General features: G+C 43.5%; 1 protein-coding gene across 1 annotated transcript in view; it reads left to right on the top strand.

Annotated features, from left to right (window-relative positions):
- The window catches only part of Cadps (calcium dependent secretion activator), a 497,333-nt gene that overhangs the window by 213,833 nt on the left and 258,350 nt on the right, over positions 1 to 25,150 (top strand). Inside the window, 2 exon segments of the mRNA XM_008827502.2 lie at positions 10,115 to 10,195; positions 24,262 to 24,495. Coding sequence (XP_008825724.1) covers positions 10,115 to 10,195; positions 24,262 to 24,495 — 315 coding nt within the window.

Below are 25,150 nucleotides of genomic sequence, written 5' to 3' on the forward strand. Positions count from 1 at the left end.
TTTGCTAAAGCTTAAAAACATGTTTGAATGTATACAGACACTGTCTGTGAATTGCCCAGAGACTCTAGATAGGCTGACTAGACCTCAGTACATGATCTTGCACTGAAAGACATCTGGGGACACTAACTTGACACAATAGGCCTTAAGAAAAATGACAGAATGTATGAATTTCAGTGTGTGGAGTGGGGGGGAGGGCTATGGGACGGTGCCAGTAGGGAAGGGGGTATGAAGATGATTAAAGATCATTAAGATGTTTTGTATGAAATACACAAAAATTTCATTAAAAGGAAGGAAGGAAGGAAGGAAGGAAGGAAGGAAGGCAGGCAGGCAGGCAGGCAGGCAGCTGGGTGCATCCTATCCTCCATGCTAAATTAAAACAGGTCTCTGGCCTCGATAATACTAAATCACAGCCATAACTTCATGTGTCCGCATCATATCAGTCATCATGTTAAGTGCTTTTTGAGTATCATTGTCCTTCATTCTCATCACAAGCCTCTGCTGTTTGCTTTGCTATTTCTAGAAGACTCTGTAAGAAACCTAGTGTTACAGAGCTGGTAGTGGCAGAGCAGGGATTTTAGGGCAGAGATATAAGGGTTTCTAGTTCTTCGGGCCCTGACCCTGAACCCTACAGCTGCTCCAGTAGGGAAGGGAAACCCAAGACACAGGATCCATGATGCCTTGGAGACTAGGTTAGCTAGTTAAAGCATATGGCTGCAGTAATCAAAGAGGTCTTCTTAAAGAAAGATGTGAAACCAAACTCTGAGGCATCAGACTTGAAATGGAAGAAACGGGAGGGGACCCCAAGACTGGGGTGAGCATGGGAGGAAGATTGTTGAGTAGGCAGAATTTGAAGGTGTGAAGTGACCTGGTTTTGTGTTGGGGGAATTTCGATGTTTTTATTTGTTGCCCACTCAGAGCTGCATTTGGATCTCCTGTGTTATATTTACTGCATTGCCGGAAGCCATCAAAGACATATAACTGGTGACTCAAAGGCAGGCAGTGCTCTCATTGGCTGGCAAAAGCTGGGAACTAAGCCCTGCATTTTGCAACATAGGGAACTGCATCTTCTAGAATGGAAATCTTGACCTCCTCAAGGTCTTCTCTCCGAGAGGAAATAAGACACAGTTTAAATAAATAAATAAATAATAAATAAATAAATGAATAAATAAATAAATAAATGACATGAATGATTTTACAGAGTCAACTGGGAATCAGAGATTCAGATTCCATTATTCTCCTCCAGAAAAACAACTGATTCATTTGTACCCAGAATGAGGGCAGCCCCCACTGTGGGCAGACATTTACCCATCAGTGTGTTTGTTCTCAGAGGTGGTTACTTTGGAGCCGCAGACACAGATGCTCAGAGGTCAAGTGCCCTGGCCCTGATCACACAGTGAGGCAGAGGCAGAGCAGCGTTCCATCTCAGCTTCCTGAGGGTAGCTCTCGATGCTCTCTGGAGCCATAGCAAACTATCTAAACATGTATAGGCTGACTTCTCGCCTGAAAGATGAAATCCTGATCTACAATATTGAAAATTTTTGGAATGAAAATATGTGTGTGTGTGTGTGTGTGTACGTATGTATGTATTACATGTACATGATTGTAGAGGTCAGGTCTCTTCCTTAATCACTTTCTGCCTCATTCTCTTGGGAAAGAGTCTCTCACTGAACCAGAAGTTCACCATTTCACTTAGGCTGCCTGGCCAGTGAGCTCCCAGGATCCACTTGTACCTGTTACCCAGTGCTAGGTTGACAGGCTCATGTAGCTATGCCCTGCTCTTCACATGAGTGCTGGGGATTTGAACTCAGGTCCTTGTTTTTGCATCAGAAGCCCTCTTACTACTGAGTCATCTCCCTAGCACTCCCCAAACCTCTAGAATGAGAATTTTTGTAAAGGAGAATTATGTAAACTGCTCAATGTCAAGCCAAACAGCTGCTCAGATTCAGGAAAATGACTGCCTGCCCAGCACTCTGCTCACTTGGTAACATACACTTGCCATCTTGTTTAATCTCTGATCATCCCTATGAAGAAGATACTATTTATTATTAGTAGTAGTATTTCCTTTTTAGAGAACTTTTAAAGGGTTGAAAATCCAAAACTAAAACTTTGAGAGGTACTTGATTGTAAAGGAAAAGGCAAGTATGTAACCTGGACAGTAGAGCAGGGATACAGTCGACCACCTCCTCCAGCACTCAGTATTAACAGCAGACCAAGAGAAGATGGGCAGAAAGGAATTAGAAGGGCATCCAGGCAATGAGGGCCATAATACAGTCACCGTCAAAACCTCAGTACGTTCTTGAGATGGAGCTGGGGCACCTGCATCTCCTGATTCAGAGGTGATGGTATTCTAGCTGTAACTTTCCAGCCTGCAGTGTGCCAGGAAGCAGCAGGCATGGGAGCAACTTGTCTCTGAAGATGGAGGAGAAAGGAAGATGGATGAGGAAGGGAGGGAGGGAGGGAGGGAGGGAAGGAAGGAAGGAAGGAAGGAAGGAAGGAAGGAAGGAAGGAAGGAAGGAAGGAAGGAAGGAGCTACTAAAAGGTTTGAAGGGCCTGGCCTCCATCCTCCATCTACAGAGGTTCTTAGCAGCCTAACTCTGGGACACCAGTCCCTGGAAACCCAGCGGCCACTCTGCAGAGTAGAAAGGAAATAAAGTGAGCGGAATGAGATAAACCCAGGTCAGCATGAAGCCACACCCAAGCTGCTTACCAGGCCCCCCAGCTCAGAATTAAGGGTGTCTTATCAGAACAGGGACTGCTTTATAGGCCAGCAAAGAGCAGTCCTTACCTATTTCCAAGGAGGGTGGCACTTTTTGGAAGACAGTCACTGAGCATCAAGGCATGGCAAACCAGGAGTTTGTTGACATGGCATATGCTCCCAGTTCACTCACAAGTGCTTATGGTGTGGCTGTGGGCAGGTCACTTTCCCTGTCTGGGTCCCAGTTAATTAACTCAGACTTGTGGTTGGCTGGTCAGTTATGCTTTTCAACTTCCAGCTAAGAAGAGCCCAGTCTATATCTGTCTTGCCTGTGAGCGCAGAGGTGGAGAGATGAGCAAAATCACACCCCTCCACACCCCCAACCCCACTCTCTTGAAGCTTAACAGTAGGCGAGCCTTAAATGATCCCATGAGTACAAGGAAAATTACAGTTGTGATAAGTGCTAGAAAAGGAAATATGCATGATGCTAAAAGATCACAGAACAGGAAAATTCCAGTCTGTAAAAGCCAGAGATGTGTTTACTGTGCAACTAAAGGGTGAAGGATAGAAAGGGTTATCTGTCATGGAAGGCTGCTTCTAGCATGAGAACAGTGTGTGCGAAGACAGGATGTGCCAGGGCTGAGGAAAAAGCCAGTCTTTCCCAGCAGAGTCTTCAGCAGAGCCTCCAGAGGGCAGGACATTGTGCCTGATGAAGCCTTCCAGCTCAGCAGGGACTACGTGCAGCCTGACATTGCTATTTCAGTTCTAAACGTCCTTCCAGGGGCTACAGATGTAGCTCAGTTGGGAGTGCTTGCCTAGCCCTCCATATTTATGAAGCCCTTGGTTTGATCACTACCACCACACCTGTAATCCTAAAGCCTAACTCCTGCAAGATGGACGAAGAAGATTAGAAGTGCAAGGTCATCCTTGGCTACATAGTGACCCTGAAGCCAGCATAGGATATAAGAGATCCTGTCTCAAAAATAAAATCAAATAAACAAAAATAAAGTTCATTCCAGACTCTGTTCTGGGTCATTTCCCCTTTATCCCTGAGGCTAAAGTTGGTTCATTTATCCTGAGGCTGAGATTTTCCCATAAAGCAGAACAATTATTCCCATAATGCCTGAAGTCCGCTTCTTTCTGTTCACCTTTCCTGCACGTTTGAATCGCATCTTCCATTGCTTGACTGAAGCTCCCTCTTGGCAGAACTGAGGATGACTTGGAAAGAGTCAGAGCTGGGCAGCCTCTCTTCACTATCACCTGTGAAAGGCAGGGAATTCAGGCATCCCTATAGAAACTGTAGCCAAGGATACCCCCGTCCCAGGGAAAATGTTCAAGGCCAGTCCTCCTGGGGAGCCCTGAGGCTGCAGAGGAGGCTCCCAGCCCAAGTGCCTTGATGATTTATTTATCATCTTAGAGATCGCACAAAGCCTTCCCAGGTAAGTTTTGTTTTTTGTTTGTTTTTGTTTTTTTTTGTTTCTTTTTTCTAAGATGTAGATGGATTAGGGCTGGAGAGATGACTCAGCAGGTAAGAGCATTTGTGGCTCTTGCAGAGGACTTGAGTTTGGTTCCCAGAACCCATGTGAGGCAGCTCATAACTAGCTGCATCTCAGCTCTAGGGTATCTAATCCTCTCTTCTGAATTCCACAGGCACACACACACGTGGCATAAATTTACACAAACACATATACACATAAATAAAAATAAATCCTAAAAATATACATGAAACTGAAGAGTCGCATTTCTTCTCCTTTCCAGGCCATCTTTAAAAACTTTGATCCAGAGACAGAAGAAAAGTGAAGCACACAGAAAAAATCACCTAGGGAAACCCTCCCAAAATGTGTTTCTGGGGTGTGCAAATATATTAACACACACTCACATCCTGTTTGTGTCTGGTACCCTCCACTCCAGGGAGAGAATAGATGGACAGAGTGTCCAGACTGTATGTAAGTGTAGCCTCCTTTCTCACAGTGGAACTAGAAGATGTGCAGGCTCATGGTCCCCAGAACAGAACTTCAAGAAGTGCCAGTCTAGGCATCTCAGAGAATCCTAGGATGTAAGAGCATGGAGCTTTTCTCTGATAAAGGAAATGTGAATAGGGACGGTGTGACTTTGACCCAAGGTCCACAGTTAGAAGCTAACCTCTAGTGGGTGCTCATTCTAAAATAGGCTAACCCTGGAAATGGTTTGCTTAAGCCATGGGAAATACTGCATGGCGGCACCATAGCTTTGGACCTGTGATGTCTAACTTAATTCTTCTGACATCTGGGAAGAGGCACTTTATTTCAGTTTTCCAGATGAGGGCACCAAGCTTAGAAAACTTCAGTGGCTTGTTGAATCCCTTCCAGTAAGAAAATTGCAAAGCGGATTTGTGGACCCATGTTGGTCTGACTGCCTTGCCCACTGCAGTATGTTGGCTCATGTAGTCCTTTCAATGGAAACATGCAATAAAGAGTTGTCCACTTTGTGGATGAGCAGTCAGAGGCTCAATGAAGTTTGAAAGCCTGCTGTGGTCACACAACCAAGGAGTGGGAGAGATGGGCAGCTATAACTACATTCTGTTAGGTCTCAGGTTTGCATCCAAATGGCTCCATGGGATGTTGAGTTCTCACTCCACCGACTGGTGTCCTCACCTCCAAGTGACGTGCTATTTATTAGCCAGAGAGAGTTACAAGGCTCAGGTAGCTTGTACCTATGGCTTAAAGGCTTAGACTCTCCTGTCTGCACTTACATCGTACTCAGCTCAGTTCTCCATCACTTTGGGAAAGAAATCCAAAGAAACAGTTGGCTTTGCTTGAGGGACAAGTCAGAACAGCAGCTTGTTCTGGCTTGACCTCGGCAAGTAGACAGATGATCTGTTTAATTAGGTAAAGAGCCTTCATGCTCATGCAGATTTTGAACCCTAATGAGCTGTCGGCGTGAAAGGTTTGCCCTTGGCTCAGTTCTGCCGCAGATCTTTCCTTTCCTCAGTGGAAAAGACTAGCGCAGTAAACAGAACCCCGTTTCCATGGAAGCTCACTCTCTGCCTTTTCCTTCCCAGCACTTGGAAAGGTAATTACTTGATTTCTCTTTATATTTTTGGACATCATGCAGTGGTTGAAGATGGCCTTCACGATTATGCCAGGCTATTTTTGGAAATTTCAGATGCATTTCTCCTTTCATTCTTTCTTTAGATCATTAGCTGTCGGGGCAGTGGGGTCCACCTTCTGGTCACTGCCACTAACTAAAGTCCAGTAGAGCAAAGGATCTTGACCCCAGAGAAAGTGGGCAACACTGAAAAGCAGGGGAACTCTGTCACAGATGGAGCCTCTGGTCCCCATGGTACCAGACTGAGACTGACATTCACAGCAGGGAGGCACACTGTCCCATCTGATGCCCTCTCTTCTGACCCTTTGCCGCCCCATGGTGGCTCCTGTCAGAAACACAGCCAACATGAACCATCCTAGGGAGAGCACCAATTGCCCCAGTCATCGTTTCTGAAGGTTTGTTGCTTGCCAGGCACTTTCTACCTTTTGTTAATTTTCAGATGAGGAGATGCAAAGCACAGACAGAACATATTACTTGCCCAAGGTCACATGGCTCCTAAGTGACAGAGCCATGATAAGGACATGCCAGTTGCTGTCAATCTAAGGCCACACAGCCTCCCTAGGAGAAAACTGTCAATCGTGACAAGTGACAGAGATAAACATTTCTCAGCTCTAAGAGGCTCTATGAGGCTCTGTTGGGTGTTGTGGGGCTCTGTGGGGCCCTGTGAAGCTCTATGGGGTGCCATAGGGCTCTATGGGGTGCTATGGGGCACTATGGGGTGCTATGGGGCACTATGGAGTGCTGTGGTGCTCTATGGGGCTCTGTGGGACACTATGAAGCTCTATGAGGCAAGCTGATCCACATCTGCAAGGTACAAGATGAGGATGAAGAGTTAGTGCCAATTAGAAAACCAAAACAGACAAAGAAGACAGCCAGCAGGGGCTGGAAAGCTGGATCAGTGGTAGAGCATGTGTAAGGCCCTGGATCCAACCCCCAGAGCCACAAAAAAAAAAACAGAAAAAAAAGAAAGAAGCCAACATATTGCTGGCCATGTGTTCCAGTATAAGGCAGAGTCAACTGGTTGAAATTCCCAGTACCCCATGCCAGCTTCGGGAACTGGGGCCTGTGCCTCCACCTTACCAGGGCAGTTTCCTCATCTGGATAGTGGAGACTAATGTAACTACCTCTTAAAGTTGTGTCTGTGTTAGGAAATGTACAATTTCCAAAACTTCTCTCTGGAGTATTTGCCTTCAGTGAAATAATTTCATAAAAGAAAAATCTTATTAGCAGTTAAGTAGAGAGATTTCTCAGGACTTGGATGGTGCTAATAAGATTATAAATTTTGAGATGACACTAGACATCCTCAAGCCCAGAATCCCTTCTCTGTAGCTGCATATCAACTTCTGTTACTCAGGAATCTTTAAGAAAGGCCGTAAAACAGGTCAAGGGTATTTGAGATTTGATATAGGCATCTATAAATGCCAATTCCTTCCCCTTTAACGATTCCTATTTTTGCTACGTTTGAACTCCATGGTTTGGAGACTGGCTCTGTCTTGTCTGTTCATGTGTTTATTTTAAAGATTTGTTTTTATTATTTTTACTTATATGCATGTGTAAGCAAATGTTGCATACATACAGGTACCCACAGAAGCCAGAAGAGGGCATTGGATCCCCTAGAGCTCAAGTTATAGGTGGTTGTGAACTTCTAGATATAGGTGCTGGGAACTGAACTCGGCTCTTCTGAAAGAACAGCCAGCAATCTTAGCCACTGACCTGTCTCTCCAGGCCCTTTTATGTGTTCTATTGTCTTGACACATTAAAGTGATGAATGGGTGGGTATATGTGTGAATGAATGAACTGAGAATGAATGAAGCTCAGGGTAGACCATATCTGTTCATCTTCATCTCTACCATGAGTTCCTAAGTTGTATTTCCCCTTTTCTGTTTTAATCTCTGTGAGCACCTGCTTTTCCAGCAGAATTCCCAACTTTCTCTCTATCTAGCTCTTTTGCTGCTTCTTAGTGAAGCAAGTAAATATTTCATTTGCATGCATATATTGAACAAGACTACTGAGTGGCCTAAGTGGATTTTGCATCTGGATCAGAAAATGAAAGAAAAATAGCTCAGGGAAGCTTCGGGGCAACCGAGGATGCTAATTCCCATGTGTGCCAGTCAGATGGAGTGATTCGGAAGGAGCACTGATCCATGTGTGACTCAGCATTCATTTCAAACAGGATTTCTAGCTGGTGTCTATGGAAGGTTATAGAAAATATAACAATTTATGATCCAGGTAGAAATTGTTGTGCCGACCAAAATCTCATCAGTTTCCTTTCTGCAGAACTGTTCCTGGTTTTTTGGAGTTTTTTTTTTATGTGTATGAATGTTTTGCCTGCATATGTACGTGTGTGTGTGTGTGTGTGTGTGTGTGTGTGTGTGTGTAGCATATGCACATTTATGCAATGCCTGCAAAGGACAGAAGAGGGCGCCGTATCACCTGGAACAGAAGTTAGGATGGTTGTTAGCCACCATGTGGGTGCTGGGAATCAAACCTGGGTCCTCTGCAAGAGCAGCCAGTGCTCCTAATCCCTGAGTCACCGCTCCAGCCCCTGTTCCAGGTTCTTTGCACTCTACTGCTGCATCTCTTGGCTTCTCTGCTCCCAGGGAAGTTCTCTTTTCTAGGAAACTGAACAGACACTGTTGGATTGCTGCCTCTAAACACACAGCCACGAGTCACGGTCCTGTTTCCTTGATGTGAGCAGTAGTGCTTCTCTCCAACAGGGGATAGGAGAAGATCTAGCAGCACTGGCTCGTGAATCAAGCAAAGATTTTTTAAAAAGTGCACAGTGCAGGCTGGAGGGATGACCTAGTCACTAAAGTGTTGGCCGCATAAGCTCAAGACCTGAGCTCAAGACCCCAGCACCCACGTAGGAAAACCCAGCCTGGTGTGGTCATGTGTGATTGTAACCCTAGTGTGGTCGGGTGGAGACAGATGAATCCCTGGAATTGGCTGACCAGCCAGTCCAGAAAATTAGTGAATTCCAGGATCAGTGAGAAACCCTATCTTTAAAAACAAGGTGGAGAGCAATCTAGGAAGCTGCCAACCTCTAAGTCCACAAGTATTATACACACAAACGCGCTTGTACACACACACACTGCACAACACAGAGTCTGATGGATATTTTATACATTTTATAAACTATACCAAGGAAGGTTAATTGTGATGCTTCAGAAGCATTATCATTTACACCACATTAGAAATAATGTTTATAGCATTTCATAGCATATTTGAGCCTAAAATTTTTGAATAAAATTTGTTTTTAGGCCCTGGGGAGTTATCTCAGTGGGCAAAGTGCTTTTCATACAAGCATAAGGTCCTGAGTTTGATCCCCAGTACCCATGCAAAAGGATGGGTATGGTGGCATGTGCTTATAATCCTAGCAACAGGGAAGGGGAAACAGGAGGATCCCTGCATCTTGCTTGCCATCCAGCCAGCCTAAGCCTACTTGATGAGTTCCGGGTCAGTGAGAGACCCTGTCTCAATAGAACAAAATGGATAACCCTTGAGGAACAGTTCCTGAGGTTGACTTCTGGCCTACATACACACACATACTTGTATACACTTGCATGTGGATGCACACACATGCACACACACAATTGCTTTTAGAATAAAGAAACTTAAAAGGTTTAGTTACTTGGTTAGTTCATAGTTAACAGGTACTACAAGGAGGAATGACTCTCATCCTGTTTGAATGCCACTTTTCCTTGTTAAGACTTTCTGTGAGTGGCATCATAACTTCTAGGGGAAAGCACACCCAAGTGTAGTTTGAAGGCAAATGCTGAGATTGCTTAGAAATAAAGGGAAACCTTCAATTCACAAAAAGGGAATTGATAATTATGGTCTGCTGTTTATTGTAAATAGTTTATTAGAACATGGTAATGTTCATTCACTTAGAGATTGTCTGTGATTGTGGCTTCTTTCACACTTTTATACATCAGAAAAATTGGCTAGCACTAAGAGCTGATAGCATTAAAGCCTAAATCCTAACTATATGGCACTTGATAGAAATACCTCCCAACTTCCATAGTTTTGTAGAAAAGGATGAAGATTCCATCACTGAACCATTCATTCCGTAGATGTGCGAACTGAAACCAGAGAAGTTAGGGAATTCCTCGGGTTTGTGTGTGTTTCAATTTTCTGATCTTTAAACAGCAAATGTTCTCAAGGTCATTCAAATGTCTGTTTTAGCATCCTCTGCCTGAAAGAAATTTACTTGGATTTCACTCAAACAGGATTTGTGGGGGCATGGTTGGTGTAATGAAAAGTTTCAAGTTTATTGGATTTTGTCACACAAACTGAGAGTCTCCCTGTTTGCATATTTGTATTTTTGTGCAGCTGGACAATCCAGATGAGCAAGCGGCCCAGATCAGACGAGAGCTTGACGGACGTCTCCAAATGGCAGACCAAATAGCCAGGGTAAGGAAACCCAAAGGATTTTCACTAGGACCAGCCCAAGGTCCCACCAGGAAGCACACTGGCTATTAAGGGCTTTTTATGATAAAACTCAGGGCCTGGGGATGTAACTCAGTTAGTATAGTGCTCATCTAGCATGTACATATGAGGCCCTGGGTTCAGTCCCCAGCACTGTATAATCTGGGTGTGGTATGCACACCTGTAATCCCAGGAGGTGAGAGATCAAGAGTTCAAGGTAATCCTTGGCTACATAGTAAGTCTGAGTCTAGCCTGGACTACATGAGACTTTATCAAAAGAAAGAAACAAAAGAGAGGGGAGAGGGAGGAAGGTTGAGAAATAGAGAGGAGGTGAAATGAGCAGTCACCTTGATTAGACCCTCAGCCCTCTAAGGTTCTTGCCTATATGCCACATGCATTTGTTTCCTAAGCTCCGGGAAATACACAGACTTGGGCTTCTCCTTTATCCTGATTCTAGGCTCCTGTTTCCCACGGTCTTCTGAGAACCCCTACTTAGACATCCCCCTGGCGTTTGAAGTTGAATGTATTCAATTCTGGCTCCATACCTTCTTCCTCCCACCTATATTTACTACCTACACACTTACTGTTCCTTGTATATTATGTATCCAGTTACCACAAATAAAGATTCATTGTTGACTTCTCCTTCCTCCCCCAACAATCCATACTACATCAGCCACAGAAACTTGTGCCTGCCTCCCAAATGTGGAGTGTAGATCTCTTGGCTGCTTCCCAACACTAGGGCTTGTGTTCTAATCTAGGCCCATCTTCAGCATCTGCGTGTTCCAATAGCCTCCAGGCTCATTCTGATGAAATACCCCTGCTGCTGATTCTGCACTCAGTCACTGTTTCTATATGTATCTTTGAATGCCTACATGTATGGATGTGCATCGTGTACATGCCTGATGTCTGCAGAGGCCAGACGAGGACATTGGAAACTCCTTAATGCCCTGAATTTGGAATTATAGGCAGTTATATGGGTGCTGGGAACCAAACCTTGGTCCTCTCCAAAAGCAGCAAGTAATGGTTTAAGGGCTGAGTCATCTCTCCAGTACCTACTTGCCATGCTAAAGCCCATATGTGAACATCTAAAGCAAAGCTCTAGAATCTCTCAGTTCATCTCCCATTGGCCCATGACAAACCCTAATCATTTTCAAATGATATCTAAGTCTCTTAACAGAATGTACCGCCAATGCCTCTCAATTTCCCACCAGAGCTCCTACTGCCGAGCATCTCTTGCTGAAGGTATCGGGCCTTCTCCAGGCTCGGTGTCTCTATATCCAGTGATTTCTCAGCCTAGAGGATCTTGCACATCTTCTCTGAGAACCTAGCAGTTAACCTTCCCTCCTCCCCTCAGTTCCTGCACCATTGCACACGTAGACACTGTGATGAGCACTTGTTACCTATCTAAATCTCTGGGTAAACAGGTCTCCTCTAAATCATTAACTATAGCTTGACTTTTTTTTTTTTTTTTTGCCCTATTGTTGACAGTCATGTTATTATGACCAGTACTGACACTAGTAGCATTTTGGGGTCCTGACTCTGTCAGGATGCTATTTTGCATGTTCCATCTGAGCCAACTCTTACAATGGCCCTCTAAGGACATTTCATATTCCATCTTTGTTTTAAAGAATGAGGTATGCATAGCAAGAGAGACACTAACAAAGGGGCTATGCTGGAGTCTCAATGCGGATCTCCTGTGAGCTTTTATCACCATGGCAAAATACCTAAGAAAATTAGGGAAGGAAAGATTTTTTTATGTCACATGATTTCAGAGGTTTCAATCCATGGTCATATGTTTACACTGCTTTGGGCCTGGGGTGAGAGGCAGAACAGAGGCAGGACTGCTCTTTTAATGCCAGCTAGGAAGCAAAGGCAGACAAGAAGTGTTGGGGGACATAGACCCTTCAAAGATACTTCCCCAGTGTCTTAATGTCTTTTACTGTCACTATGATAAGATAGGCAGACAAAACCAGCTTAAGGGAGAAAGGGCTTATTTTGGCTTACAGTTCCAGAGGACTGTAGTCCATCACATATAGAAGAAAGGGCCTCAGGCAGGGAAGGTCCTGGAAGCAGGAAGCTAGCTGGTCACATTGCATTCATAGTCAAGAAGCACAGTTGAACAGGAAGAGGGATGGGCCTGAAGGCCTACCCCCAGTGACCCACTTCTCCAATCCACGTTCTACTTTCTAAAGCTCCCACAACTTTCCCAAACAGCACCACCAGCTGGGGACCAAATGTTCAAACATGTGAGCTCTGGGGGGGACATTTAACATTCACAGCACATTTGGTGGTCTACTTCCTCCAAATAGGCTCTGCATTCTCATATTCATCTGCTATGAATTTATCAGTAGATTAATCTATTAATGAAGTTAGAATTCTCGTGATCCAATCACCTCTTCTCAAAGGCCAGCAACCAAGCCTATATGGCACATGTAAGTCTTCAAAGGATATTTTTATATCCCAACTACAATAGGTCTCCTTAAATAACAGGCCAACTCTAGGCTGAGGCACTTTTCCCAGACAAAGAATTTACGGACACCCCAAGAAACTCTGTAATCAAAATAAATAATATTTAATGAAATACTTTAAAATTGTAATTAATGCAAATTATCCCTGAAGAATAAAATATCCAAACTCTGTACAACTACCACCACCTACTGTTTATTAGTGGTCATGTATTAGTGTGTGAGGGTTCAGAGCTCTCAGAAACAGCAGGGAGGAAGGAGAACTTTCCTACTGTGAAGAGAAGTGTCCCAGGGTTTGGATATGTAGGAAAGAATCCTACCGGATCAGAAACCAAGAAAAGATTCCAGGATGGAACGCCCTCTGTTTGTACTCAGACAGTTTTACTGAAACGTTTTGCATCTTGTTTTTTGGACACCTTTAAAGTTTATATTCAAGTCAGTCTGGTGGCTAAAAATAGGATGTAGCTATGGATTTGGCTAAAGGTAGTGTGGGAGGCACTTGTGTTTTGAAATCCTACTAAATGTGGGAGTAAACATCACCAAGGTTTAAGAATTTACTTCTTCTGTAAATTCAGTATCTCTTTTTGCTAGATTTTCTGAAAAAGAGAGATAGTTCAGTGCGTTCGGTTACCTTTTAGGTGACTGTTTCATTCCCACTAATAAATCCACGATATCAAGAAACTAACATTAGGCTTATTTTAACTTTTCAAAGACTATAGATTAATAATTGGAGTATAGTAAGCCAACACACTCATCTCCGAACAAATCACTCTCTCCCCCAGCCTACATCTTAAATATTTTCATCCAAAGTAAAATATTATTCACAGCTTAGAACTAAGCTCTCTTAGATAATGAAATAGGAAATTTAGATGAATTCTGGTTATTATTTGCTGAGAACAGAGAATCATTTCAAACTACGTGGAGTGTCTCTCACACAGCTAAGGCATCCAGGACTTCTGTGGCAGTCTTCCCGTCACTACTTCCTGTTCTATTAGAAGCTGTCTCTCGTTCTCTGGAGTGTTCTTTCAGGCCATATCCCACTTGCCATAGCTCATCGGCACTGGTCCTGATCTCCTTTGCTTTGGCATATGTGTGGTGCTGGGGACCAACAAGGCGGCCCCTGAGATGACAAAGCGTCCTCTCAAGGTTGGCATGCTCAGCTCCAGACGCTTTTGAGTATGAATTATGTAACTTCTTTTCCCTCAATTTAGTTGTATCTAGTAAAAATTATATAAAATATGAAGAACTTGCACACGGGCTAGTTCTTGAGAAGCTGAAACAATGCACCTCTGTTTCTCTTCTTCTGCAATGCCTTGATTTTTTTTCTATTTTTATCTATTGCTAGCATCACAGTAAATTTTAGCAAGGATGTGCGATTCAGCCCATATGGCTGAATGTCAGCTCTTGTACATGTTATAACCAGACATTCCTGGATATAGATGCCATCCGTCATGCATAATTCACTTTGTTCTCTCCTGTAATGGATTTTCAAGATGGGCTGAGTACTTTTGATTGCAAGAGACACCAACTGGAGAAAGCCTCTATAAAAGATGGGGTGATTCCAGGGAACAAGAAGCCCATTGGCAAAGAATATATTGGAAAGGACTGGAACCAGTGTCTAAGAAGGGGTGGGGCTTCTTGTCTGTCTCCAACTCTGTATTTCACATTGATTATCCTTTCTTCTTCTGTAGGCCAGCTTTCCTTCTTAGGAGGGAGGCATGGATTTCCCACAGCTTTGTGTTTCTGAAATACACAAATAGTGAATCATTCAGCCATTCATCTCCCTCCTCAGATCTTTTTCTTTCTGTTTTCCTCTTTGTCTCACTACCTCCTTCAAACATTTCCAAGAATCAAGCCTCAAATCTGCCCAAGTTGTTTCAAGGGCTAACCCTGGTACAGTCAACCAATTCACTCTGGAATTAAGGTAAGGGTCTCACTGGCCACATGGGTACTGGTAATCTGTCCCTAGGGTAAAGGTAGTACCTAGACAGTAACACTGCAGGATCATTATGAAATGGGGGTTACCCTAGATGTACTCAATCTCATGAGCCATCATTTATGTAGCGTTTACTAAGTGCTACACTCTCTTCTGCTTTACATTTGACAATTATTACAACCCTCCAACAGCTTTTTGATAAAGCTTATTCTTCCATGAGGAGGCTAAAGCAGGGACATCAGAAGGCTTGATCAAGGTCACTCTGACCTTAGCTGATATGCCTACTACCATTACAAAGTTCCTTTCCAAATACAGGTCTTCATTTCCCTCATGACCCAACTCTGAGGGTCCAATATGCCTTTCCCTCAGGCTTTCCCCTTCCCTCGTCCTGACTTCTTTCTCCTCTAATGAGTCCTTTGTGACTATGACAGGCACTAGGCCGGCAACTTGACATCTGCTCTCATTTAGACCTGTTACAGATTAGCCTTGGCATTGCAGTAATTCTCCCCAGTATAGGTGAATCAAAAGGTTAGGGTGCTGTGCCTGAGTTCCTTCAGCTAGCAAGCAGAAGATCCCTGTCAGTCCATGCGTCATGCTGCTACTTCTGAAGAATCAGAGAAGTAGGAAGTGACTCCAGGAAAGGGCAGCTTCCCTTGTCTGCCCTCTCTCCCTGGCAGTTGCCAGTCCAGGAAATGGCCATCTTTCTTCCCCTGACATTTGCTATGTATTTCCTTCCGTTTATAAAGATGTTTGAGTGAGGTAGCAGTGCTAGGCAGAATGCCTTCTGAGATTCAGAATGTTCTCTGCCATAATCTCTTTGGACTCTGGAAACAGAGTCCCTGCTGTTTCTACCAGAAGTGTTTTCATCATCAGACAAGTCCATGGTAGGCACAGCTGTGCCTCTCTGCTTAGAAGAGAAGGAAGCCAAGGGCAAGTCAGCTTTCCCATATCCACAGCCCTGTACTGCGACCTATCAGTTCAGTCTCAGCAGCATCCCAGCAATCATCGGAGGAGACGGCCACACAAGAACACCCGACAGGCATGGCCTCACTGAGCACCAGTGATGCTGCCTCAGAGATCCCAGCATGAGATCTGGATGCATTCTTTTAATCTCATAGAAAAGAATTCTTAATCCCTGTTCAAACGTTTTCCCAGTCCTCTCATGTGGCTCTTAAGGTGTCCCTAAATTTCACCAGGAATTAAATATAAGTTATTTAAATTGTATGATGAAAAGTTGACATTGGGGTTTAAAGAGGTAGACTGTGGCATTAGCGATGCAGTGATATTTGCCTATTCCTTTGGCCACGTTTTGCGTAAAACTCCAAAATTCTCAAGCTGATTATATAATGCAAACAATAGAATTAATAGCATCGACCACCAAATCTGGCAGCAAAACAGCAGTGATTTCTCAAGCTATTGTTCAAACATGAAATTACAAGAATGGAGATGTAACTCAGTTGATAGAGTGCTGGCCTCGCATGCATGAAGCCCCTGGTTTGGGTCCCAGCACCTCATAAATAGGGCACGGTGGACCATGCCTATAATCTACTTAGGAGGCAGAAACAGTAACATCAGAAGTTCAGAGTCATCTCAGTTGTATATTGAGTTCAAGCCACCCTGGGCTACAGATCCTTTCTCAAAAAAAAAAAAAAAATGTGGAATTATGTTTTAGATCTAGACTCATATTCTGTTCAGAGCAAAAGAAATCTAGTCTCTTACACCTGGGCTCGTTGCAAGCACCAACAAAGACTAAAATCCAAATATTTCCCTTATGTTAAGGAAGTTCTGTTCTACATACACACAGCTATAAATCAAAGGGAAAAGGAAGTCTGCAAGAGAATGGTTCTAAACCTCAGCTTGCAATGTTGCCCTCGGCGTCATCTTGTGCTGTGAAGTAGCAGAAGTGTGCAAAGCAGATCCTAATTCTGGATGCTTTCAGGTAGCTAAGAACCCAGGAAAAATCTGATTTCACAGAAAAAGCTAAGTGTTCCGGAGGTGCTTGGAAACCCTTTCAAGCGGCGGGAGCTCAAGAGAGGGGAAATGCATGCAGCTCACAAATGTTGAAAAGAGAAAAACAGGTAAAAAAGCTAACCCAGAAGGTTCCTGAGATCCTCCATGCCGACTTTGACAAGCTGCTGCCAAGACTTCTTTTTCTCATCTGATGTGCCCACCCTGCCATCATTACCACACTTCACCCCACACTGTGTACATTGATTTGGAAACGGTAGAGCAGCAGCCATTGCTGTGGAGGCGTTGGCTGTGACCAAGCCTGAGCTGAGCAAGTGCTGTAAAATGTGCTCTCACAGAGAGCACAGCTAGGCCCCACCTAATCACCTCAGCTCTCACCCTGCTGACCTTGGGCAGATAGCCCTGCCCCATCATAGCACCTATGGGCTTTGAAGCCAGTCTTCTGGGTTTGAGTCTCAGTTCTACTTTTGAGTATCATGACTTTCCTTATCAAATTTGCCCCCCAAATGGAGAAAAATAGCAACAATTGTCTCAGAGGGTTTTTGGAAGAATTAAAAGAGGTAAATCAGCCAGGCATGGTGGCACACAGCTTTAACCCCAGCGTTAGTTAAGCAGAAGCAGGTGGATCTCTGTCAGATGGTCTACACTTTGAGTTCCAGGACAGCTGGAGATATAGGGAGACCCCGTCTCAAAAAAAAAAACTTTAAAAGGAGGCAAATCATGTGACTACTGGCCAGTGTATAGTTACAACTCAGTAAATGCAAACTAGTATCATTACATTTACTTTAATCACTGTCATTATTATTAGTGCTGATGCTGATGGTGATGCTACTGATGGTTGTGGACGTGGCAGGACCTGGTATATATGTTTATGTGTGTGGTGGGAGAAAGAGACACAGCCATACAAAGGAGAATGAATCAGTGGTGTTTTGAATGTGGAAACCAAACCTCACATAAGTGCGACTTTCTGAAAGACGACAAAGAGCTGGTAAACACCAACCAAGGACTCAGAATTAGTACTTCCTATTAACATCTGCTGGATAAGGTTTCTTGATGCGTTCTTTGTGTTCTGTGTGTCTTGACTTCATGTTTCATATGATGTCTAAGATATGGCTTTGTGACAAGTCTTTTCATTATCAGTCCCCAACTGAACCCCTCATCTCTCCAGTGACAGCCCTAGAAGCTGACACAGGATAGGAGTACAGGAGGCAGGGCAGGGATTAGATAAAAGAGCTTCAAGACTGCTGGTGTCTATAGTCCTGTCACATTCCTCCTGCTCACCTGCCAGGATGTCATCTAAGGCTTCAGGCCTTGGGACTCTCTCTTTGACTGAGGCTAACCTTCTCAACTTTGAGGTATACCCCATTCATCCTCTCTGGATTTAAAAAAAAAAAAATCAAAGAAAAAAAAAAACAGAAAGAAAGTCAACGATTAAAGGAGTTTTTATAGACCATACAGTTATGACTTTTTAAGGTTCTCCAAAATTTTACCAGTATGGCTAGACATAAAAAACACTGGTAACTGTCCCCAGTGAGCAATGTTCTCAGGCCAAAACAAAAGTGACTAGCAGAGATTTTCTTGGAGGACTCTGTCCTGTCCCAATACAATGCCTTTCATAAAGTAATATGAATAAAGAATTCTTTTCTCAAGGCTAACTCATTTTTATACCTGGAAAATAACAATGGAGATAAACAGCCACATTTTCCTTATTTTGGCACAACTACAACTTTGAAATGTTTTTGTAATGGGTCTGCCGTTGAAAATTCCACTGGAGAATTGCAGCCTAGATTGACAGAATGCTATATCTTCTCAAAGCTTAAGTACTCAGAGCAGAAAAAAAAAATGGCCTTGTTTGCTCTTGCAGACCTCAGTTTTATGAGCCTATTTTTATGATGTCATTTGGAACTGTCCAACTTCTGGGAGAAGTGATCATTCCAGTCTTTTCAGTGATCTGCTGCAGAGAGTTTGGTAGAAACTAACTCTGCAACAGAATGTGGTGACTGTAACCGTAGGTCTTCTTCCAAGGCCTCAAGTGGTGCTGGAGAGATGGCTAAGTGGATAAAGAATTTGCTATGAAAGTGTGCAGATTTGAGTTTGATTCCCTATAACCCACAGAAAGCAAGGTGTAGTAGTGCACATCTGTAATCCCAGTGTTCCTACAGCAGAATGGGAGGCAGAGAGAAGAGAAGCCTCAGAAACTCATGAGTCAGCCTAGCCTGGCTTCCACAGCAGCAAACAACAAAGAAACCCTGTTTCAAACAAGGTAGAAGGTCAGGACCAACACCCAGGGCTATTTCTAAACTCCATATGTGCACTGTGGGGGGGTGTCTGTCTGTAGTCAAACAAATGTGCGCACACACATACATATATACACATACATCATGTGCACACATCTCACACACACACACACACACACACCACAGCCTCAAGTGAGTCCCAAGAAGGGGTATGACAAAACAGATGGCCTTAACCAATCTCTTAAAGCTGACTAGCCAGAGAGAAACTATTTCACAAATACCATTCTTTTTCTCTCTGTCCCCTTGGCAAAGACTGCAACTGGATGTAAAAATGCAAGATACTACTTACTCCAAATAGCCTCAAGTTTACTAAGATTTATGAGGGAGATAGGTCAGAATACTATACTTCAAGCTCTGTGGGTATAAATTCTACTGTTTGACAGCTTTTTGTGTGATCTAGGGGCCACTTGGGCCATGAATTCATATACCTCTGTCTCCCATTCACTCTCCAGAAGGGCCATGTGCAGAGGAAATGGGAAAACATTGTGTGGATGGTGTTTGGTTACCTAAATCTTGTTGGATTCGTGATTGTCTATATTTTCCATGAGAAGGAAAAAAAATACTAAATGCTCTGTCTCAGCCAACTCAACCTCAAGGCAAACTCATCTTCACTGATGAGACTCAACACAAAAGTGCCTCCTCTGGGAAACCACCCAGTTTGCTTGCACACATCACACACACACACACACACACACCACAGCCTCAAGTGAGTCCCAAGAAGGGGTATGACAAAACAGATGGCCTTAACCAATCTCTTAAAGCTGACTAGCCAGAGAGAAACTATTTCACAAATACCATTCTTTTTCTCTCTGTCCCCTTGGCAAAGACTGCAACTGGATGTAAAAATGCAAGATACTACTTACTCCAAATAGCCTCAAGTTTACTAAGATTTATGAGGGAGATAGGTCAGAATACTATACTTCAAGCTCTGTGGGTATAAATTCTACTGTTTGACAGCTTTTTGTGTGATCTAGGGGCCACTTGGGCCATGAATTCATATACCTCTGTCTCCCATTCACTCTCCAGAAGGGCCATGTGCAGAGGAAATGGGAAAACATTGTGTGGATGGTGTTTGGTTACCTAAATCTTGTTGGATTCGTGATTGTCTATATTTTCCATGAGAAGGAAAAAAAATACTAAATGCTCTGTCTCAGCCAACTCAACCTCAAGGCAAACTCATCTTCACTGATGAGACTCAACACAAAAGTGCCTCCTCTGGGAAACCACCCAGTTTGCTCAGGAAACATATCTTCTGCACTTGCCATTAGAACATCTACCTTGATGTTCCTTTACGCAACTTTTACCCCGGTCATCCAAGGAAAGTTTATGCCCTCTCGCCATAATCCACCCTAGGGCCAGGCACAGTGTCTGTGGCATTGTATGTGTGGTAGTTTGAATGAGACTCTCCCCCATAGGGTCCAAGTATTTGGACAGTTTATCCTGAGTTGATAGCACTGTCTTAGAAGGCTTTAGAAGGTATGGCCATGCCAGAGGAACATGTCACTGGGGGCGGATTTGAGAGCTCTTAAGCTTTGCCAGATGTCCTGTCTCCGTCTCTGTTTCCTGTGCCTGCTTCAAGATATGATTGCTTGGCTTTCTGCTCCAGCCATCTTTGCCACCATTTTGAACTCCTAACCCTGGAACCATAATCACTCTTCCTTTTGTAAGTTCTCTTTGCCAAAGTGTTCTATCACAGCAACAGAAATGTAACTAATACAATCTGTTTTCTAAGTGAGAACGGTCCAGCACTCAAGTTCTCATATCCTCACATAAAAGACGCCCAAGTTTTAAGGATCACAATTGTCCCTTGATGGAATTTAAGAACGAGCAAGCTCGGGCATGCTGTGTGGAAGCTTTAGAGGCACCGGACTTTGGGAAGACTCTCACATTGACTCATATTAGCTGCCGTCAAGAACACGGATGCATCATCTGTGTCCGGCGGTGCTCACATTCACCCACAATGTGTTCTGAAAGCACCACACAGTGGGATGAGCTCAGACCTAAAGCAGGAAGTGATTGTGCTCAGGGGTTCCAGAAGGAATTGAAAATCTGAGATTTCCTTGTTCTCGTTTACATGGATAAGCAGAACCTTGGTGTTCTTACAGAACTTAACTCATCATCTCCACACCTCCCCCTCACAGCTGAGTGTTAGCTACATTGATATTTAATACAGTTTTTGACAAGCCATTGACCCACTCACTCAATCCGTGTGTACTGAATGCTTATTTGTGTGCCACACATAATACTGGATATCAAGAACAGTGGGATAAGAATACAGGTATGGCCTTGATTTGTAGTCCAGAAGGAAAGATCAGCTCTAAGAAAATTAATTTCATAAATGATTCTTTAATTATAAGTTTAATAAATATCTTAGTCAATTCCGGCTGCTTTAATAGAGAACCCTAGAAATTTGTTTCTCAAATTCTATAGTTCAGAAAGATCAAGGCCAAGGCTGCAGCAAGCTCCTAGTCTGTGGTGGGGGCCCATTCTTCAGGCATCTTTTGGCTGTGCCGTCACATGGTTGAAAGAGTAAATGAACTACTTGGGGCCTCTTTTAAGGGTACTCACTCTCCAAAGGTCTCTTCTGTCAACAACATCACACTGAGGATTAAGTTTCACACAGGAATTTGGGAGGAACACAAGCATCTAGCCATTTCAATCAATGATGCCCAGAAAGAGAGCTCAGTATCACAAGAGAGACCCAACAGAAGGAAGTGTGGAAGATGAACTGTGGAAGAAACAAGAAGCGGACAGTAGCACAGGGAGCAAGAGGGAAATGAAGGGTCATGGCCTTAGGGAACGGTCTCCTGCTAGGCCTAGACTGGTATGCCCCAGACGCATCAATCCCCAAGCTCTATATAGAAGAATCAACATGTACTTGAGTGAAGTTTGTACACTGGCAAGGAAGAAACACTCTTCTAGTATTCAGTGGTCAAGGGGAATTATTGGAAGGAAAATAAGAGATCCTATGTGTCTTAGTTTCGTTTGTTTTGCGTTGATAAAATACCTTGGGGGAAAAAAAAAGCTTAAGAGAGAAAGGGCTTATTTTGACTTACACTTCCAGAGAGATAGAGTCCATTGAGACAGGGCAACAGGGTCAGGAAGCTGGATGATGACGTTGTGTCTGTATTCAGGATGCAGAGCGAGAACAGCAAGTGGAGCCAGGCTATGACACCTCAAAACCCACCCCTAGTGACCTGCTTCCTCAAGCAAGTCTCCACCTCCTCATGGTTCCACAACTTTCCCAAACCACCAGCTGGGGACCAAGTGTTCAAACACATGAACCTGTGGGAGATATTTCATATTGAAACCACACACCAAAGAATGAACATTCAAGAGGAAAAGCTGAGCAGTATGGGAATTAGAAAACTAGTCAAAATCAAAGTTCCTTTCCATGAGTCTAGACAGCTTCTCCCTCCTCTCCTCCGTTCCCTCCTGTTTGCTTTCCCTCCACTGATACCTTTCTTTCTCCTTCCTTTATGTCTTGACTTTTTTCTTTCTCTCTTCTTTGTTGAGGGTCTTAATCACCACTGAACTGCTTCAATATGGCAGCCAACCTCAGTGAGATGATCATATTGCTTCATCTTTATTGATTCATTGATAATGACTAGTTGCATTCTTGGTGCTTCTCAGTTCACTTGCCTAAGAGTGAATCTGGTTAATTGCTCATCACTTAATAGAATTAGTTCATTTTGAGTTGAGCATCCATGTATGAGACTCCCTATTCTTTGCCACACAGAATTAGCAAACCAATTCACATTCCATGTGATCTAGATCAAGTTCCACCCCCAGCCATATAGATGGAAGACTTGGGCCTCAGCAATCAGCACAGCATATTACTGTGTGTAGACATTTATTCAGGGTATATGCATAAGTCAGGCTTTGGGTAGCATTCCTGAGATGAATGAGCACTCCATCTCTCACAGAGACTCACCTCAAGTGAGCCAATATTCATCCTCCCTGAGGGTAATGTGACATGATGTTATAAGTCCATATCTTAAGCGATGTTTCTGTGGCTTTAAGTGGAGCCACACCAAGAATGGAGCCAACTGGGCTGTATTAGTTCTTGTTGCTGTGACCAAATACCTAGCAAGAAGCAACTTAAGGAAGGAAGGGTTTATTTGGTCTCACAGTTCAGGGATACAGTCTGTGTGGTGAAGACACAGCAGCAGAAACGTGAGGTGGCCGGTCATGTTGTACCCACAGTCAGGACGCAGAGCAATCAATGAATGTTGGTACTCACTTTCTCCTTTTCTAGTAGGTACTCATTCAATGGCGCCTTCCACATTTAGGGTGGGTCTTCTAACCTCCATCAACCTAATCTAGAAATTCCTTCATAGACAAGCCCAGAGGTTTGTTTCCATGATTGTAAATCCCATCAGACTGACGATCAAGATTCACCATCACCAGAGAATCCAAAACTAAGATTTTGGATAAAAACTCATTTGGGGTAATGCCATCTGACCTGTTAATCCAACCTTGCCTGAAATTGAGTTTACACTAGGGAATTTCCAAATCAGTTCCTTTAGTTGTTTAAACCAATTTAAATTGGATTTGTCTGTCACTTAAAAAAAGAGCGTAATAGTTGGTTTTCTCCTCAGCCCCATCATTGTAGAGTATGGGGATGACAATTTCAAGTGGGAACTGGATCTTTGCGAAGGTGACCACTCCAAAGAGTATTCAAAGCAGTTAGGCAACTTGGAGGTCTGAGCGAACGAACAGCGTGATTAGAGCGCGTTACCTTCCCAGCTGAAGCACAGAGGGAAAATCCAGAGGTCAGTCTGGATACTAAATGGCTCCACCTTCTTTCCTAAAGAATTGTAATCATGTTTTTCTTTATTAATTTTTTCAAATTTTCTTGAAAACGGTAAGTATTCTTCTTAGAAATAGCCACAGGCTATGTTTGAAACATCTCACATGCGCTACTTTGAATTATTCATGTGAGAAAATCTCTATAGATATCCAGAAATAGAAACAGGGTCTCTTTTTGTTTCCAGAACTTAAAAACAACTTGACTGCATTTTGCTTTTTAAAAAAGCTGTTATAAATGAAAGTAGATTTGAAAAAATATCACCCCATCTTTCTTTCAAATGAATTTTCTGGAGGAAAGTGGGACAAAAAATAGAGCTATAATCAAACATTTTACTGCCTGTTACTATATGTTTATGTCTGTGTTTCTGCCTATTGGAGATTGTAAACAGCTAGAAGGCAGGCAGGCATCTCCACAACCAGGCTGAACCTTTTTCTAGTGTGCTTTGACAACATCAGGGCAAATTTCATGAGTGTCAGGCTTGATCCTATCTCTGGACTGTGTGGTATGCAAACTTTCTGTGTAAAAGAGGTATGTATTCTCTCTCTGTTCATACTTTGCTTTTCCTTTGCAAGGAACGTAAATTTCCTAAGTTCGTCTCCAAAGAAATGGAAAACATGTACATCGAGGAACTGAAGTCCTCCGTCAACCTGCTCATGGCCAACTTGGAGAGCATGCCAGTGTCCAAGGGTGGAGAATTCAAGCTGCAGAAACTCAAACGTAGCCACAATGCTTCCATCATTGACATGGGCGAGGAGAGTGAGAACCAGCTTTCCAAGTCAGATGTCGTGCTGTCCTTCTCTTTGGAGGTAAGAGCTCAAGTCCTTGAAAGCTTCCTGGAGCTGAGATCTGTATGCTGAGTTGAATAATAATCAACCAGCTTTCCCCTTTGATCCCAGAGCAGTTATTAAAATAACAGCTTGCTAAGGATAGGTTGGCCAATCAGCAGGTGTGCCCCTCTCTCCAGGAGCCCACATTTCTCCTAAGGAAATGAAGTCTTAAGGCCGACATGTCATCTTGAATTACTGTTTCCTGTCTTAAAGAGGTACTCAAGGATTTTCTAAAGACTTTAGGCAATTGAGAAAGCTTCAGTTTTTGCAAGTCCGGTTACCGTTTGAGAGGGGCAGTCGAGCATCATTGTAACGAGGTGTAGATTGTGTTTCCTATCATCTTTCATGGTGGCTTCATGATAGAGTTCCTTGTAAAGAAGGCCTTTTGAGTTTAGCTCTATTCCCCAAGCAAGAATCTATCCAGGCCAATATTGTAGCAGAGTACTCACCACATCACTGTATCCCTCTGATTTCTTTTCACACATTTGCCCTTTATATGGTTCCTATGGAATGGTTCTGATCCACCACATCAGAATTCACTGGGAAGCTGGCTCAGGGTGCAAACCCCTGGGCACCACTAAGTCCCGTGCCACCAGAAACTTAAAAATGGTGCAGCCACTTTGGAAGGTAAGTT

The sequence above is a fragment of the Nannospalax galili genome, unplaced genomic scaffold (genome assembly GCF_000622305.1).
Source record: "Nannospalax galili isolate Female #2095 unplaced genomic scaffold, S.galili_v1.0 scaffold91, whole genome shotgun sequence".
Classification (NCBI taxonomy): domain Eukaryota; kingdom Metazoa; phylum Chordata; class Mammalia; order Rodentia; family Spalacidae; genus Nannospalax; species Nannospalax galili.